The sequence below is a fragment of the Coregonus lavaretus genome (assembly GCF_964263955.1).
Source record: "Coregonus lavaretus genome assembly, contig: HAP1_SCAFFOLD_767, whole genome shotgun sequence".
Classification (NCBI taxonomy): Eukaryota; Metazoa; Chordata; class Actinopteri; order Salmoniformes; family Salmonidae; genus Coregonus; species Coregonus lavaretus.
Window position 1 is genome coordinate 27,306 of NW_028162741.1, and position 17,316 is coordinate 44,621.

The 17,316-nt window shown below is 44.7% G+C and overlaps 1 protein-coding gene across 1 annotated transcript in view; it reads left to right on the forward strand.

The window, feature by feature from the left end:
- Nucleotides 1-3,497: 3,497 nt before the first annotated feature.
- LOC311118937 (sodium/potassium/calcium exchanger 1-like) overlaps nt 3,498-17,316 on the forward strand; it is a gene marked incomplete at its 5' end in the record, with an annotated part of 30,756 nt that continues 16,937 nt past the window's right edge. The window contains 4 exons of the mRNA XM_084193687.1: nt 3,498-4,347; nt 4,932-5,137; nt 9,926-10,033; nt 10,204-10,312. Coding sequence (XP_084049813.1) covers nt 3,498-4,347; nt 4,932-5,137; nt 9,926-10,033; nt 10,204-10,312 — 1,273 coding nt within the window. The remainder of the gene's footprint in view (nt 4,348-4,931; nt 5,138-9,925; nt 10,034-10,203; nt 10,313-17,316) is intronic.

The following is a 17,316-nucleotide window of genomic DNA, read 5'->3' on the forward strand; positions in this document are numbered from 1 at the left end:
TCTCCTCCTCTTCTCCTGTCTCTCCTCTCCTCTCCTCCTCTTCTCCTGTCTCTCCTCTCCTCTCCTCCTCTTCTCCTGTCTCTCCTCTCCTCTCCTCCTCTTCTCCTGTCTCTCCTCTCCTCTCCTCCTCTTCTCCTGTCTCTCCTCTCCTCTCCTCCTCTTTTCCAGTGGAGTTTCTTCTTTTCTCTTCCTCAGCCAGTCTGTTCATCAGAGGTACCTCCTCTAACACAAACTAGTGCATTCATTTCATACCCTCTTTTTAGGATGTATATCCATGTCATACTGTTAGTATTGACAGGTCCATGTCATACTGTGCTGTTAGTATTGAAGGAGCCATACTATAAACGGTTCTAGCTTCTCTTGGCCAGACTAAACAAGTGATGTATTTTCTGAACACCATTTTGCAGCTACTGTCATCCTCATACTGTACATGGACCTGCCTTCAGTTTTAATTCAGGAAGTGAAATGAAAACTGCCCATTGTATTCAATGAGGATTGTTTTCAAATCACTATTTTAATTTCGATCCACTTATTGACTTGACTGAATAGAAACCTGAATTGACTCTAACTCTGTTACGGTCATTGATATAACAGTCATGGTGCACTTCACTACTATCCCATCTGACAATGAGTCATCATCCTGCCTAATGTTATACAGTCATTTGTTTTGTTATAAGTTGATTTGTTTTGTTATACGTTGATTTGTTTTGTTATACGTTGATTTGTTTTGATATACGTTGATTTGTTTTGATATACGTTGATTTGTTTTGTTTTGATTTGTTTTGTTATAAGTTGATTTGTTTTAAGTTGATTTGTTTTGTTATAAGTTGTTTTGTTTTAAGTTGATTTTTTTTGTTATACATTGATTTGTTTTGTTATAAGTTGATTTGTTTTGTTTTATAAAGGCCCAGTGCAGTCAAAAATGTACTTTTCCTGTGTTTTATATATATTTCCACACTGAGGTTGGAATAATACTGTGAAATTGTGAAAATTATGATAATGCCCTTTTAGTGTAAGAGCTCTTTGAAAAGACCGCCTGAAATTTCAGCCTGTTTTGGTGGGAGGGAGTTTTGGCATTCCATGGTGACATCACCATGGGGTGAATTAGTTAATAGACCAATAAGAAAGAGAGTTCTAAAACCTCTCTGCCAATAACAGCACATTTTCCGTTGTCCCCTCCCCACTCAGACCACTCCCAGTCAGTCCTAGCTAAATTCTTGCTTGAGAAATTGCCCGTTGCTAAGAAGCTACTTTTGTTTATTTTTGGCCATTTTAATTAAAAACAATCACAGTAAGGTACTTCATTGTTACCCAGAAATGATTTGATATTGACATAAAACGGCTGCATTGGACTTTTTTTTTTAAATATTGCTTTAATCCTAAATGAAATGTTGTACGCCAACAGTGTTTCTCATGCAGTGTAGAATCAAGCTGCATTCTGGGATGTAAGCTACTGTATTCTCCAGTGATGTTATAGTAGATATCATGGGGACTATCTCCATCATGCCATCCTTGCTGAATGTTCAAAGGCTCACTGATCTGTGTCTGATGCCATGGTTAGGGTTGCGTCCCAACTCTCCACACTTCTCCTGCCCACTCCCTGTCGAAGCAGACATAGAGAGCCCGTCAGAGCCCAGAACCTCAGGGAAATGGACATTGTTAGAGAATTAAGGGAAGGGATCGCTGTCTGGAATCATGTGTTTTATTAAAAGGTTTTGAATGGTTGAAGTATAAATGTATAATGTGTGATATAATAACCAATAAAGTTGTGTGAAATAAAGTGAATATCTGTAGTTATTTGTGAAAAGAGCATAGCTGGTGGTGTGAATAAAAAACAATGATCTAGGCTTTTAAAAGCGGTCCTTCATCTCCACATAACAGCCTCCTTAGTAAACCTAGCTGTAGCAGCATGTCTCATCAACACTAAATGAAGGCAGCAGCTTACATATCAGAATGATTTCATGAGTCCAATGAGTTCATCAAATGGTTAATGACTCACCTTCCTCTCATCACCAAACCCCGTCTGTCTGTCTGTCTGTCTGTCTGTCTGTCTGTCTGTCTGTCTGTCTGTCTGTCTGTCTGTCTGTCTGTCTGTCTGTCTGTCTGTCTGTCTGTCTGTCTGTCTGTCTGCCTGCCTGCCTGCCTGCCTGCCTGCCTGTACGTATGTCTGCCTGCCTGCCTGTATGTCTGTATGCACAAAGGAGCACTCTTCAGAATTGCAATTATGTCTTGACAACCCGCCTTCCACTTCAGCGCGCAGACATGGTTCGTTTTTGCCCAGCGTTGGCGGTTGGAGACGCTGCATCCATTTGGTGGATTATGAACAAATGAATTGGAATGCATTGGAATTGAAGCCTTTTAAACGTGTTAATGAGAATGTGAGAGATTGTGTGAACACCTAACCTAATCCTCTTAAAAGACTCCAGGTATTATGCTGAGCCGAGGAGAGGAGGTGTGAGCTGTCATCCTGCGGTGCGCCCTTGTAGCTGCTCACCAAAAACTAGAGTCAGCATCTCTCAACCAATCCCTTTACCTTAGCGCACACAGCTGGAGAGAGACCTCGCTTCTAGAACACCTCTAGCACAACAACTCAGCGATCAAAGGTACGTTTTATTAAGAATTGATAAAGGTTTAGGTTTACAGATGTTTTATTAAGATAGGATTTAAGCTACAATAATCGGCATTGACCTTGTGGAAGCCTGCGATACTTGTCAATGAGTCATTATCGGGCACTGTTTCTTGCCTGGAATTTCCCCACGAAATTCAGTTTAATTTATCTTTATTTACATTTCTTAATTTTCACCCGACCCACCTGGATACACACGTGAAAATGAAATGGTTGATTGAACATTTGGAATGAATCATATTGCTGATGCTGTCTCGACTCGAGGAGCGCATATTAGCGCGTTCTTGACGCGCGCACATCAATGAAAAGTAGGGCCTACTTTATGGTCTTTGTAGTTTATTCGCCGTTTTTTCATTGTAGTTTGTTCATTAACTACATTTGTGTTGCATTTCATTACACGTGCCATTTAATCTGTGCACCTCTTGGGAGAGCAGAGTACCTGCAATTATGTAGCCATAGTAACAGGTGGCTGTGTCCCATCCTCCGCGCTCCTGCGGCTGCCTTCACGTGAACGCGCCCTTATTATAAACCCTTCTAATAAATCAGAGAGTGTATATAATACTTGAGTAATGTTATTATTATTCTATTATTACATTATTATGTAAAATGTATGACGTGAGTTTTGCATTGTAGTCTAAACTGAGTGAATGATTGATTTATTTCCCCCTTTTTATAGGTTGGAGCTGGGACATCATGCCAGGACTATGACATTAAAACAGAGCATGCCGAAGAAGTGTGCTGACCGCTCCCTGAACTGCATTATTTGTCCAACTAATGCTACTGGACCTGTTCCCATAAGCCTAGCCATGCACCTGACATAGACCCAGTAATCTGAAGTAGGAACCAAGCACCACTCTGGCAGCAGTCAACAATGCATTTGCCACAAAGACGGAGACTCAATCGGAGTCGCATCCTCTTCTTCCTCTCCGGTGTATTACTGTGCTGTGTCTACACCGTGACGTTCAAGGCCCGGCTGCAGGAGCCATGGGTGGCTCGCCAGGCCACAGCAGAGGAGGACCCTGGGACAGCACTCCCAGAGGAAGGGGGCGGTAGTGGTAGTAGTAGTGTCCCGGAGGTAGACACACGAGAGGTGGTGACCTCTAACCCCTCGACCCTAACAGAGGGCTATAATGACGACGTCATCACCAGGGCTCCTATAGTGATCGAGGGGGATGACGTCATAGTGATAACTGTCAACAGGACGGACATTAAACACTGTATCTACGTAGAGGACCCTGAACCTGAGCCACCTACTAAACCTTCTCCCACCTCCCCTCCTCCTAACACCACCACCCCCCCGGGTATCCCTGGAGACGTCCCCCACAGGAAGGGAGAGTACCCAGAGGACCTGTTCACAGTGGACCAGAGGAGGCAAGGCTGGGTGACCCTCCACATCCTGGGCATGGTCTACATGTTCGTCTCCCTCGCCATCGTCTGTGACGAGTTCTTCGTCCCGGCGCTCGGAGTCATCACCGTGAAGCTCGACATCTCCGACGATGTCGCCGGGGCAACCTTCATGGCTGCAGGAGGCTCCGCCCCCGAACTGTTCACCTCTCTGATTGGCGTGTTCATTTCCCATAGCAACGTGGGAATCGGGACGATCGTAGGGTCGGCGGTGTTTAACATCCTGTTTGTCATCGGGATGTGTGCCATCTTCTCCAGGGAGATGCTCCACCTCACCTGGTGGCCCTTGTTCAGAGACGTCTCCTTCTATATCATAGGTAATAATAATAATATAATCATTTTACAGATAACAGGTAGAAGATAATAGATTTTCCAGAAATCTCTGTTGGAAGACTCCCGGAATCAGGAGGGAACAAGCAGGACATCTGGAGCCAACAGTCGATCACATCTAAACTGCCAAATTGCATCCTATAGTATTCCTCTTATAGTGCACTATATAGGGACATGCACTCTTAGAAAAAAAGGTGCTATCTATAACCAAAAAGGGTTATTCGGCTGTCCCCATAGGAGAAAACCTTGAAGAACCCTTTTTGGTTCCAGGTAGAACACTTTTGGGTTCGATGTGGAACCCTTTCCACAAAGGGTTCTACATGGAACCTAAAATAGTTATACCTGGAACCAAAAAGGGTTCTACCTGGAACCAAAAAGGGTTCTACCTGGAACCAAAAATGGTTATCCTATGATGACAGCCGCAGAACCCTTTTGGAACCCTTTTTTCTAAGAGTGTAATACTACATAGTTCCCTGCGCTCTGGCCTAAAGTAGTGCACTATATAGGGAATAGGGTGCCATTTGGGATGCATTCTCAGCTCTGTTTTAAGTTGTCCTCTCCTCCATCCTAGACCTGATCATGCTGATCGTTTTCTTCCTGGACAACACTATCATGTGGTGGGAGAGCGTGATGCTGGTGTCGGGTTACGTGGCCTATGTCTGCTTCATGAAGTTCAACGTGCAGATAGAACACTTTGTCAAGACGCAGATCAACAAACACAAGAGCATCGTCAAGATCATCATGCCGGAGGAGGAGGAGGAGAAGGAACCCAAGAAGGTTGGTAGTTGTTGTTGTTGGGACTTTGTTATGCAGCTTGGTGAAGCAAAAAGACAGACAGACAGACAGACAGACAGACAGACAGACAGACAGACACACAGACAGACAGACAGACAGGCAGGCAGGCAGACACACAGACACACAGACAGACAGGCAGGCAGACAGACAGACAGGCAGACACACAGACACACAGACACACAGACAGACAGGCAGGTAGGCAGACAGACAGACACACAGACACACAGACACACAGACACACAGACACACAGACAGACAGGCAGGTAGGCAGACAAACAGAGTGGCTGACAGAGACAGAGAGACAGACAGACAGACAGGCAGACAGGCAGGCAGGCAGGCAGGCAGGCAGGCAGGCAGGCAGGCAGGCAGGCAGGCAGACAGACAGACAGAGTGGCTGACAGACAGACAGACAGACAAAGAAAAACTCCACCAAAAAACAATTATCAGGAAATAAAAATACTAGAAGAGCCCATTGCAATATCACCCAGGACAGAGACCGTCTCTGGTCCAGTCCACGAGAGACAAGGAATGGTTGATTCACTTGGCTGTCATTTGAGCCTGTGTTTATTCATCAGCCCTTTGTGCAGCTCATAGAGAATGTGTGTTTGTGTGGCAGCCAGGCAAGGCAGCCTTTTGATGATTGGGACTGAATCCCTGAAAGGATCCCAGGTGTCAGAGCCCAGCGTAGGGGAGTATGGGTCAGGGGGTGGACAGGACGGGGGGGACGGGGACGGGGGTGATGTAATGCTGATGAGATGTAAAGTAATGTCAGCCATCAGTTTGTCACTGGTCACGCTGGAGTAGCTTATTATTCATCCAAACCACACACCTGGTGCCCCTCACCGTACAGCGCTTAGCCACGTTTATCTGAATATGAATTCTCTCTGTTTCATTATATATTCTTTGGCTGTCAAAGCTGTAGCAGGGATGTATTGTCCAGACCAGTAGAAACCAATAGCACCGACCCCACTTCAACGCCACAGGAGGTTTGGTGGCACCTTCATTGGGGAGGACGGGGCTCGTGGTAATGGCTGGAGCGGAATCACTGGAATGGTATCAAATACATTAAACACGTGGTTTGAGGATAGGCCCTAAAAATGGTCAAAAGACTCCAGCCACCCTAGTCATAGACTGTTCTCTCTGCTGCCGCACGGCAAGCGGTACCGGAGCGCCAAGTCTAGGTCCAAAAGGCTTCTTAACCGCTTCTATCCCCAAGCCATAAGACTCCTGAACAGCTAATCATGGCTACCCGGACTATTTGCATTGTCCCCCCCACCCCACCCCACCCCAACCCCAACCCCAACACCCTTTTTTACGCTGCTGCTATTCTGTTTATTATTTATGCATAGTCACTTTAACTCTACCCACATGTACATATTACCTCAATTACCTCAACTAACCGGTGCCCCCGCACATTGACTCTGTACCGGTACCCCTCTGTATATAGCCTCCCCACTGTTATTTTATTTTACTGCTGCTCTTTAATATTTATAAATATTTATTTTTTACTTATCTATTTTTTACATTTTAGTCATTTTAGCAGATGCTCTTATCCAGAGCGACTTACAGTTAGTGAGTGCATACAATTTTCATACTGGCCCCCCGTGGGAATCGAACCCACAACCTTGGCGTTGCAAGCGCCATGCTCTACCAACTGAGCGTCACGGGGCCCCATTCTATGGGGGCGACCTCCAGCAAGCCCACAACCCTTGAAACAAAATATACTGGTTACTTAGTTTTTTCTTAAAACTGAGTGGTTGGTTAAGGGCTTGTAAGTAAGCATATCATTGTAAGGTTTTCACCTGTTGTATTCGGCGCATGTGGCAAATAACATTTGATTTGATTTGTTTTGATGCCATTCCACCCGCTCCGTTCCAGCCATTATTATGAGCCGTCCTCCCCTCAGCAACTTCCTGTGTTAAACACACAGGCACTGACTACCACACAGTATACCATTCTTCAGTTGTCAAAGCTTCATATTTAGCCTGCATGTTACATTATGCAAAATGATAGCGTTTGTTTTTCAATGGCCCTTGACAACAGAGATAACTAACCAGCATATTTTGTTTAATTTGCCACACACACACACACACACACACAAACCACACTCTACAACACCCTCTACAACACACTCTCCAGCACACACCACCACTGGCGTACCACATGCCCCTGCCAGGGTTGTTAGATTAGAATTAGGAATTGGAATACTAGTATGGACATTAACCTTCTTATGATGTAATAAAGGTCAGCCATTTTGGTCAGGGAGTTGGCCAACCATGGTTTTCCAGTGCTGTGATAAGATATCGTGTCAAATAATGAATGTGAAGAATTTATCTGCACTGTACATTTTTAGCTAGCTAGCCAGCCAGCTTTAGAGGAATGATTCCATTAATTTTTAACTGCCAATATGCCAACATTGCATTCAAACAATGCAGTCAATCCAGAGCCATACACTGGCTGAAATCAGTTGATGATCGTACTTAGGATATAATAGCATTCATTTATGGTCTGTTTATATATGTTTTAGAGGCTATTTATACAGAACATTTGTAGAAAACCCATATAAACTGTTTTGATGATTATATGACATTATTTTAGGTTGACAATAATTCTATTACACAATTTCGGATATGTTGCATGCCTTTGTTGAAAATCAGGATGATGCCTCTACTGCCATTCATTCCAATTAGACTGGTTTGGACTTCTCCCTGACCAATATGGCTGCCATTTTCGCCCCATTCTGGAACTTCGAGGGTTTATTACATAGCCCCTCTAGTAATTTAATAGGATCTTTACAACACACACTCCAGCACACACAACACACACCCAACACACACACTCCAGCACACACAACACACACCCAACACACACACTCCAGCACACACAACACACACCCAACACACACACTCCAGCACACACAACACACACCCAACACACACACTCCAGCACACACAACACACACCCAACACACACACTCCAGCACACACAACACACACCCAACACACACACTCCAGCACACACAACACACACCCAACACACACACTCCAGCACACACAACACACACCCAACACACACACTCCAGCACACACAACACACACCCAACACACACACTCCAGCACACACAACACACACCCAACACACACACTCCAGCACACACAACACACACACCCAACACACACACTCCAGCACACACAACACACACCCAACACACACACTCAGGACACACAACACACACCCAACACACTCTCTCCAGCAAACACACAACACACACCCAACACACACACTCCAGCACACACAACACACACTCTACAACACACACTCAGGACAATACTCCTGCAATCAGGCGCTGAGTGTGGAAGAAGCATGGCGCTGCACTAAATGAATGAAATTGGGTCATTTGGGGCATTTGCATTTTAGAGCCCTTCACATCTAGGCTGATAGGTACCCAAATGGCACCCTACTCTCTACCCTATTCCTTGTGGGCCCTGGTCTAAAGTAGTACACTATAAAGGGTATAGGGTGCCATTTGGAACCTAGAGTCTCCACGCCCCTGCTTGTCCGGGGGTGTCTTAAATGATTCTGTAAAGCATCTGGGTTGTCATTTTATTTATTTTTTTCAGCAGAGAAATGTGATTTTTTATGCTAATAACTTTTATAGGGTTATGTCCCAAATGGCACCCTATTCCCCATAGGGCTCTGATCAAAAGTAGTGCACTATATAGGGAATAGGGTGTCAATTGGGACAGATCCACAGTGTCTCTTGAATGGTATGATGGTGGGTGTTGGTGTGGGGTTGCTAAGAAGATGACATGCAGGTGCACACGGTTGATACTGGTGTAGGCAACTCATAGAATCCCAGTAGGTATATTTTAACCTTTTAATCATGACCTTAGATGCACTTGAAGAAGTGTATCCATGAAGCTATCAACACTCAAGTACAGGTCACTGCCAAAATAAAGGAAACACTTGAGTAAATGAGGGATATCAAGTATATTGAAAGCAGGTGCTTCCACACAGGTGTGATTCCTGAGTTAGTTAAGCAATTAACATCCCATCATTCTTAGGGTCATGTCTAAAAATGCTGGGCAGGCCATTATTTTGGCCACCATGGCCATACTCCCATAGGATGACAATGCCCCCATCCACAGGGCAGGAGTGGTCACTGAATGGTTTGAAAATGATGTAAACCATATGCCATGGCCGTCTCAGTCACCAGATCTCAACACAGTTGAACACTTATGGGAGATTCTGGAGCGGCGCCTGAGACAGCGTTTTCCACCACCATCAACAAAACACCAAATGATGGAATTTTTCGTGGGAAAATGGTGTCGCATCCCTCCAATAGAGTTCCAGACACTTGTAGAATCTATGCCATTGAAGCTGTTCCGGCTCGTGGTGGCCCAACGCCCTATTAAGACACTTTATGTTGGTGTTTCCTTTATTTTGGAAGTTACCTGTTCTCGCTAATATCAGTGTTGTTATAATCATGTATTATGCCCATCATTAGACACCCATTATGCAGCCTTTACCCAGCGGGCAAATGTTGGCATGGGATGTCATAAAGACATTATTTTCTGGTTGAAACAACATACTTTTTTCAGGACTACGAAAAGGACAAGAAACCCTTCCTTTTTTACAATCAGAATACAACCTGACCATGAAAAGACATTCAATACATTTGGCCCACTGGGTAGTGCTTTAAAAGTATACCTTTTCTCCTCTCTCCGGTTCCTATTGCTCATGTGTAGTAAAGTATTCCTGTATTTGCAGCAGAACAGTGGACCTCCACAACCTGATCCACCCCAAAACAATGTTTCACCAGAGCCCAAACCACAACCTCAAGACTCACCCCAGAAGAGAGACAGAGAACAGTTGAAGGTCTCAACACTCTTTGATTGTGATGTCATGATCAGGTTGTATACTGATTGTAAAAGGATTGTTTCTTAGATGTCATAGTGACCAGCAAAAAAGGTCTTTACCTGAATGTAACCTGCCGTAATCTGCCGTGGCTTCAACCCTGTTGTGTGTGTGTGTGTGTTCTGTCCCAGGTGAAGCCCACTCTCCAGAGAGGAGGCAGTAATGCGTCTCTCCACAACAGCACCAACAGAAACACCATCTTCCAGCTGATGATCCACACACTGGACCCCCTGGGAGAAGGTACTGGACTTTATATCAATCTTTCTTATTACAGGGACCGCTATGGTCCTAAACTATGGTCCTAATCCATGGTCATAATCCATGGTCCTAATCTATGGTACTAAACTATGGTCCTAATCCATGGTCCTAATCTATGGTACTAAACTATGTTCCTAAACTATGGTCCTAATCTATGGTCCTAATCTATGGTCCTAAACTATGTTCATAATCTATGGTACTAAACTATGTTCCTAATCCATGGTCCTAATTTATGGTCCTAATATTTGGTCCTAATCCATGGTCCTAATCTATGGTCCTAAACTATGGTCCTAATTTATGGTCCTAATTTATTGTCCTAATATATGGTCCTAATCCATGGTCCTAATCTATGGTCCTAAACTATGTTCCTAATCTATGGTCCTAATTTACGGTCCTAATTTATGGTCCTAATCTATGGTCCTAAACTATGGTTCTAATCTATGGTACTAAACTATGGTCCTAATCCATGGTCCTAATCCATGGTCCTAATCCATGGTCCTAATCTATGGTACTAAACTATGGTCCTAATCCATGGTCCTAATCCATGGTACTAAACTATGTTCCTAATCTATGGTCCTAAACTATATTCCTAATCTATGGTCCTAATTTATGGTCCTAATTTATGGTCCTAATCTATGGTCCTAATCTATGGTCCTAATCTATGGTACTAAACTATGGTCCTAATCCATGGTCCTAATCTATGGTACTAAACTATGTTCCTAAACTATGGTCCTAATCTATGGTCCTAATCTATGGTCCTAAACTATGTTCCTAATCTATGGTACTAAACTATGTTCCTAATCCATGGTCCTAATTTATGGTCCTAATATATGGTCCTAATCCATGGTCCTAATCTATGGTCCTAAACTATGGTCCTAATTTATGGTCCTAATTTATTGTCCTAATATATTGTCCTAATCCATGGTCCTAATCAATGGTCCTAATCTATGGTCCTAATTTATGGTCCTAATCTATGGTCCTAAACTATGGTCCTAAACTATGGTCCTTCCTGTACAGTACCAGGGACAAGGAAGCTATGACCCCTGGGAGGAGCTACTGAACTATGTATTATACCTATTAGTTTGTCATTACTGCCACAGGGACCTTCTACCTTAACTATACCCTCATAAAGGTCTACATGAGGAGTTATATTGTTGATTACTGCCACAGGGACCTTTTACATTCACTATACCCTCATAAAGGTCTACATGAGGAGTTATATTGTTGATTACTGCCACAGGGACCTTCTACCTTCAGCTTTAAATAAAACCTGCTCGCCCTGTAATTCTCTCAAAGGACAAAGGTTGATGACCAGTCAAAATAGTTCCTTGTAGCTTCACAGCAGCATCAGACTGTTAGTTCAGTTTCACAGCAGCATCAGACTGTTAGCTCAGTTTCACAGCAGCATCAGACTGTTAGCTTAGTTTCACAGCAGCATCAGACTGTTAGCTCAGCTTCACAGCAGCATCAGACTGTTAGCTTCACAGCAGCATCAGACTGTTAGTTCAGTTTCACAGCAGCATCAGACTGTTAGCTTAGCTTCACAGCAGCATCAGCCTGTTAGTTCAGCTTCACAGCAGCATCAGACTGTTAGTTCAGCTTCACAGCAGCATCAGACTGTTAGCTTAGCTTCACAGCAGCACCAGACTGTTAGTTCAGCTTCACAACAGCATCAGACTGTTAGTTCAGCTTCACAGCAGCATCAGACTGTTAGTTCAGCTTCACAGCAGCATCAGACTGTTAGCTCAGCTTCACAGCAGCATCAGACTGTTAGTTCAGCTTCACAGCAGCATCAGACTGTTAGTTCAGCTTCACAGCAGCATCAGACTGTTAGTTCAGCTTCACAGCAGCATCAGACTGTTAGTTCAGTTTCACAGCAGCATCAGACTGTTAGTTCAGCTTCACAGCAGCATCAGACTGTTAGTTCAGTTTCACAGCAGCATCAGACTGTTAGCTTAGCTTCACAGCAGCATCAGACTGTTAGTTCAGTTTCACAGCAGCATCAGACTGTTAGCTCAGCTTCACAGCAGCATCAGACTGTTAGTTCAGTTTCACAACAGCATCAGACTGTTAGTTCAGCTTCACAGCAGCATCAGACTGTTAGTTCAGCTTCACAGCAGCATCAGACTGTTAGTTCAGTTTCACAGCAGCATCAGACTGTTAGCTTAGCTTCACAGCAGCATCAGACTGTTAGTTCAGCTTCACAGCAGCATCAGACTGTTAGTTCAGTTTCACAGCAGCATCAGACTGTTAGCTCAGTTTCACAGCAGCATCAGACTGTTAGCTTAGTTTCACAGCAGCATCAGACTGTTAGCTCAGCTTCACAGCAGCATCAGACTGTTAGCTTCACAGCAGCATCAGACTGTTAGTTCAGTTTCACAGCAGCATCAGACTGTTAGCTTAGCTTCACAGCAGCATCAGACTGTTAGTTCAGCTTCACAGCAGCATCAGACTGTTAGTTCAGCTTCACAGCAGCATCAGACTGTTAGCTTAGCTTCACAGCAACACCAGACTGTTAGTTCAATTTCACAGCAGCATCAGACTGTTAGCTCAGCTTCACAGCAGCATCAGACTGTTAGTTCAGTTTCACAGCAGCATCAGACTGTTAGTTCAGCTTCACAGCAGCATCAGACTGTTAGCTTAGCTTCACAGCAGCATCAGACTGTTAGTTCAGCTTCACAGCAGCATCAGACTGTTAGTTCAGCTTCACAGCAGCATCAGACTGTTAGCTCAGCTTCACAGCAGCATCAGACTGTTAGCTTCACAGCAGCATCAGACTGTTAGCTCAGTTTCACAGCAGCATCAGACTGTTAGCTTAGCTTCACAGCAGCATCAGACTGTTAGTTCAGCTTCACAGCAGCATCAGACTGTTAGTTCAGCTTCACAGCAGCATCAGACTGTTAGCTTAGCTTCACAGCAGCATCAGACTGTTAGTTCAGTTTCACAGTAGCATCAGACTGTTAGTTCAGCTTCACAGCAGCATCAGACTGTTAGCTCAGCTTCACAGCAGCATCAGACTGTTAGTTCAGCTTCACAGCAGTATCATACTGTTAGTTCAGCTTCACAGCAGCATCAGACTGTTAGTTCAGCTTCACAGCAGCATCAGACTGTTAGTTCAGTTTCAAAGCAGCATCAGACTGTTAGTTCAGCTTCACAGCAGCATCAAACTGTTAGCCTCACAGCAGCATCAGACTGTTAGTTCAGTTTCACAGCAGCATTAGACTGTTAGTTCAGTTTCACAGCAGCATTAGACTGTTAACTTAGCTTCACAGCAGCATCAGACTGTTAGCTTCACAGCAGCATCAGACTGTTAGTTCAGCTTCACAGCAGCATCAGACTGTTAGTTCAGCTTCACATCAGCATCAGCCTGTTAGCTTCACAGCAGCATCAGACTGTTAGTTCAGCTTCACAGCAGCATCAGTCTGTTAGCTCAGCTTCACAGCAGCATCAGACTGTTAGCTCAGTTTCACAGCAGCATCAGACTGTTAGTTCAGTTTCACAGCAGCATCAGACTGTTAGCTCAGCTTCACAGCAGCATCAGACTGTTAGTTCAGTTTCACAGCAGCATCAGACTGTTAGTTCAGCTTCACAGCAGCATCAGACTGTTAGCTTCACAGCAGCATCAGACTGTTAGTTCAGTTTCACAGCAGCATCAGACTGTTAGCTTAGCTTCACAGCAGCATCAGACTGTTAGTTCAGCTTCACAGCAGCATCAGACTGTTAGTTCAGCTTCACAGCAGCATCAGACTGTTAGCTCAGCTTCACAGCAGCATCAGACTGTTAGTTCAGTTTCACAGCAGCATCAGACTGTTAGTTCAGCTTCACAGCAGCATCAGACTGTTAGCTTCACAGCAGCATCAGACTGTTAGCTTCACAGCAGCATCAAACTGTTAGCCTCACAGCAGCATCAGACTGTTAGTTCAGTTTCACAGCAGCATTAGACTGTTAGTTCAGTTTCACAGCAGCATTAGACTGTTAACTTAGCTTCACAGCAGCATCAGACTGTTAGCTTCACAGCAGCATCAGACTGTTAGTTCAGCTTCACAGCAGCATCAGACTGTTAGTTCAGCTTCACATCAGCATCAGCCTGTTAGCTTCACAGCAGCATCAGACTGTTAGTTCAGCTTCACAGCAGCATCAGTCTGTTAGCTCAGCTTCACAGCAGCATCAGACTGTTAGCTCAGTTTCACAGCAGCATCAGACTGTTAGTTCAGTTTCACAGCAGCATCAGACTGTTAGCTCAGCTTCACAGCAGCATCAGACTGTTAGTTCAGTTTCACAGCAGCATCAGACTGTTAGTTCAGCTTCACAGCAGCATCAGACTGTTAGCTTCACAGCAGCATCAGACTGTTAGTTCAGTTTCACAGCAGCATCAGACTGTTAGCTTAGCTTCACAGCAGCATCAGACTGTTAGTTCAGCTTCACAGCAGCATCAGACTGTTAGTTCAGCTTCACAGCAGCATCAGACTGTTAGCTTAGCTTCACAGCAGCATCTGACTGTTAGTTCAGTTTCACAGCAGCATCAGACTGTTAGTTCAGTTTCACAACAGCATCAGGCTGTTAGCTCAGCTTCACAGCAGCATCAGACTTTTAGTTCAGTTTCACAGCAGCATCAGACTGTTAGTTCAGCTTCACAGCAGCATCAGACTGTTAGTTCAGCTTCACAGCAGCATCAGACTGTTAGTTCAGCTTCACAGCAGCATCAGACTGTTAGCTCAGCTTCAGAGCAGCATCAGACTGTTAGCTTCACAGCAGCATCAGACTGTTAGTTCAGTTTCACAGCAGCATCAGACTGTTAGCTTAGCTTCACAGCAGCATCAGACTGTTAGTTCAGCTTCACAGCAGCATCAGACTGTTAGTTCAGCTTCACAGCAGCATCAGACTGTTAGCTCAGCTTCACAGCAGCATCAGACTGTTAGTTCAGCTTCACAGCAGCATCAGACTGTTAGCTTAGCTTCACAGCAGCATCTGACTGTTAGTTCAGTTTCACAGCAGCATCAGACTGTTAGTTCAGCTTCACAGCAGCATCAGACTGTTAGTTCAGTTTCACAGCAGCATCAGACTGTTAGTTCAGCTTCACAGCAGCATCAGACTGTTAGCTTCACAGCAGCATCAGACTGTTAGTTCAGTTTCACAGCAGCATCAGACTGTTAGCTTAGCTTCACAGCAGCATCAGACTGTTAGTTCAGCTTCACAGCAGCATCAGACTGTTAGTTCAGCTTCACAGCAGCATCAGACTGTTAGTTCAGCTTCACAGCAGCATCAGACTGTTAGTTCAGCTTCACAGCAGCATCAGACTGTTAGCTTCACAGCAGCATCAGACTGTTAGTTCAGTTTCACAGCAGCATTAGACAGTTAACTTAGCTTCACAGCAGCATCAGACTGTTAGCTTCACAGCAGCATCAGACTGTTAGTTCAGCTTTACAGCAGCATCAGACTGTTAGTTCAGCTTCACAGCAGCATCAGCCTGTTAGCTTCACAGCAGCATCAGACTGTTAGTTCAGCTTCACAGCAGCATCAGACTGTTAGCTCAGCCTCACAGCAGCATCAGACTGTTAGCTCAGTTTCACAGCAGCATCAGACTGTTAGTTCAGTTTCACAGCAGCATCAGACTGTTAGCTCAGCTTCACAGCATTATCAGACTGTTAGCTTCACAGCAGCATCATACTGTTAGCTTAGCTTCACAGCAGCATCAGACTGTTAGTTTCACAGCAGCATCAGACTGTTAGCTCAGCTTCACAGCAGCATCAGACTGTTAGCTCAGTTTCACAGCAGCATCAGACTGTTAGTTCAGTTTCACAGCAGCATCAGACTGTTAGCTCAGTTTCTCATCAGCATCAGACTGTTAGCTCAGCTTCACAGCAGCATCAGACTGTTAGCTTCACAGCAGCATCAGACTGTTAGTTCAGCTTCACAGCAGCATCAGACTGTTAGTTCAGTTTCACAGCAGCATCAGACTGTTAGCTCAGCTTCACAGCAGCATCAGACTGTTAGCTTCACAGCAGCATCAGACTGTTAGCTCAGCTTCACAGCAGCATCAGACTGTTAGCTTCACAGCAGCATCAGACTGTTAGCTCAGCTTCACAGCAGCATCAGACTGTTAGCTTCACAGCAGCATCAGACTGTTAGTTCAGTTTCACAGCAGCATTAGACTGTTAACTTAGCTTCACAGCAGCATCAGACTGTTAGCTTCACAGCAGCATCAGACTGTTAGTTCAGCTTCACAGCAGCATCAGACTGTTAGTTCAGCTTCACAGCAGCATCAGCCTGTTAGCTTCACAGCAGCATCAGACTGTTAGTTCAGCTTCACAGCAGCATCAGACTGTTAGTTCAGTTTCACAGCAGCATCAGACTGTTAGCTCAGCTTCACAGCAGCATCAGACTGTTAGCTTCACAGCAGCATCAGACTGTTAGCTCAGCTTCACAGCAGCATCAGACTGTTAGCTTCACAGCAGCATCAGACTGTTAGCTCAGCTTCACAGCAGCATCAGACTGTTAGCTCAGTTTCACAGCAGCATCAGACTGTTAGCTCAGCTTCATAGCAGCATCAGACTGTTAGCTCAGCTTCACAGCAGCATCAGACTGTTAGCTCAGCTTCACAGCATCATCCGACTGTTAGTTCAGTTTCACAGCAGCATCAGACTGTTAACTCAGTGACACACACAGTCCAGTACAACGAGAGGCCTAGAGCTAGTGCTATTGAGATAAAGAGATTGGTCGGCCAGAGGCTGGCTCTTATCCAGCTTTTATTAGCCTGTATTGAAAGCTGATTAAGGATCAGAGTGCTGGGAGGGAGGGACAGGCCTGGTTGCCTGGTGGCCTGAGGACCCAGTGAAGGTCACTCCAGTACAGGACAGAACAGGACAGTCACATCCCTGTAATCCAGGAACACAGGTGGACTTGACCTCTGCTCTTGACGTATCATACAACATGGGACTCTAGTGTAAGGTAGCGCCAAGGTGTTGAGAGGCTTTTGAATCCGATCT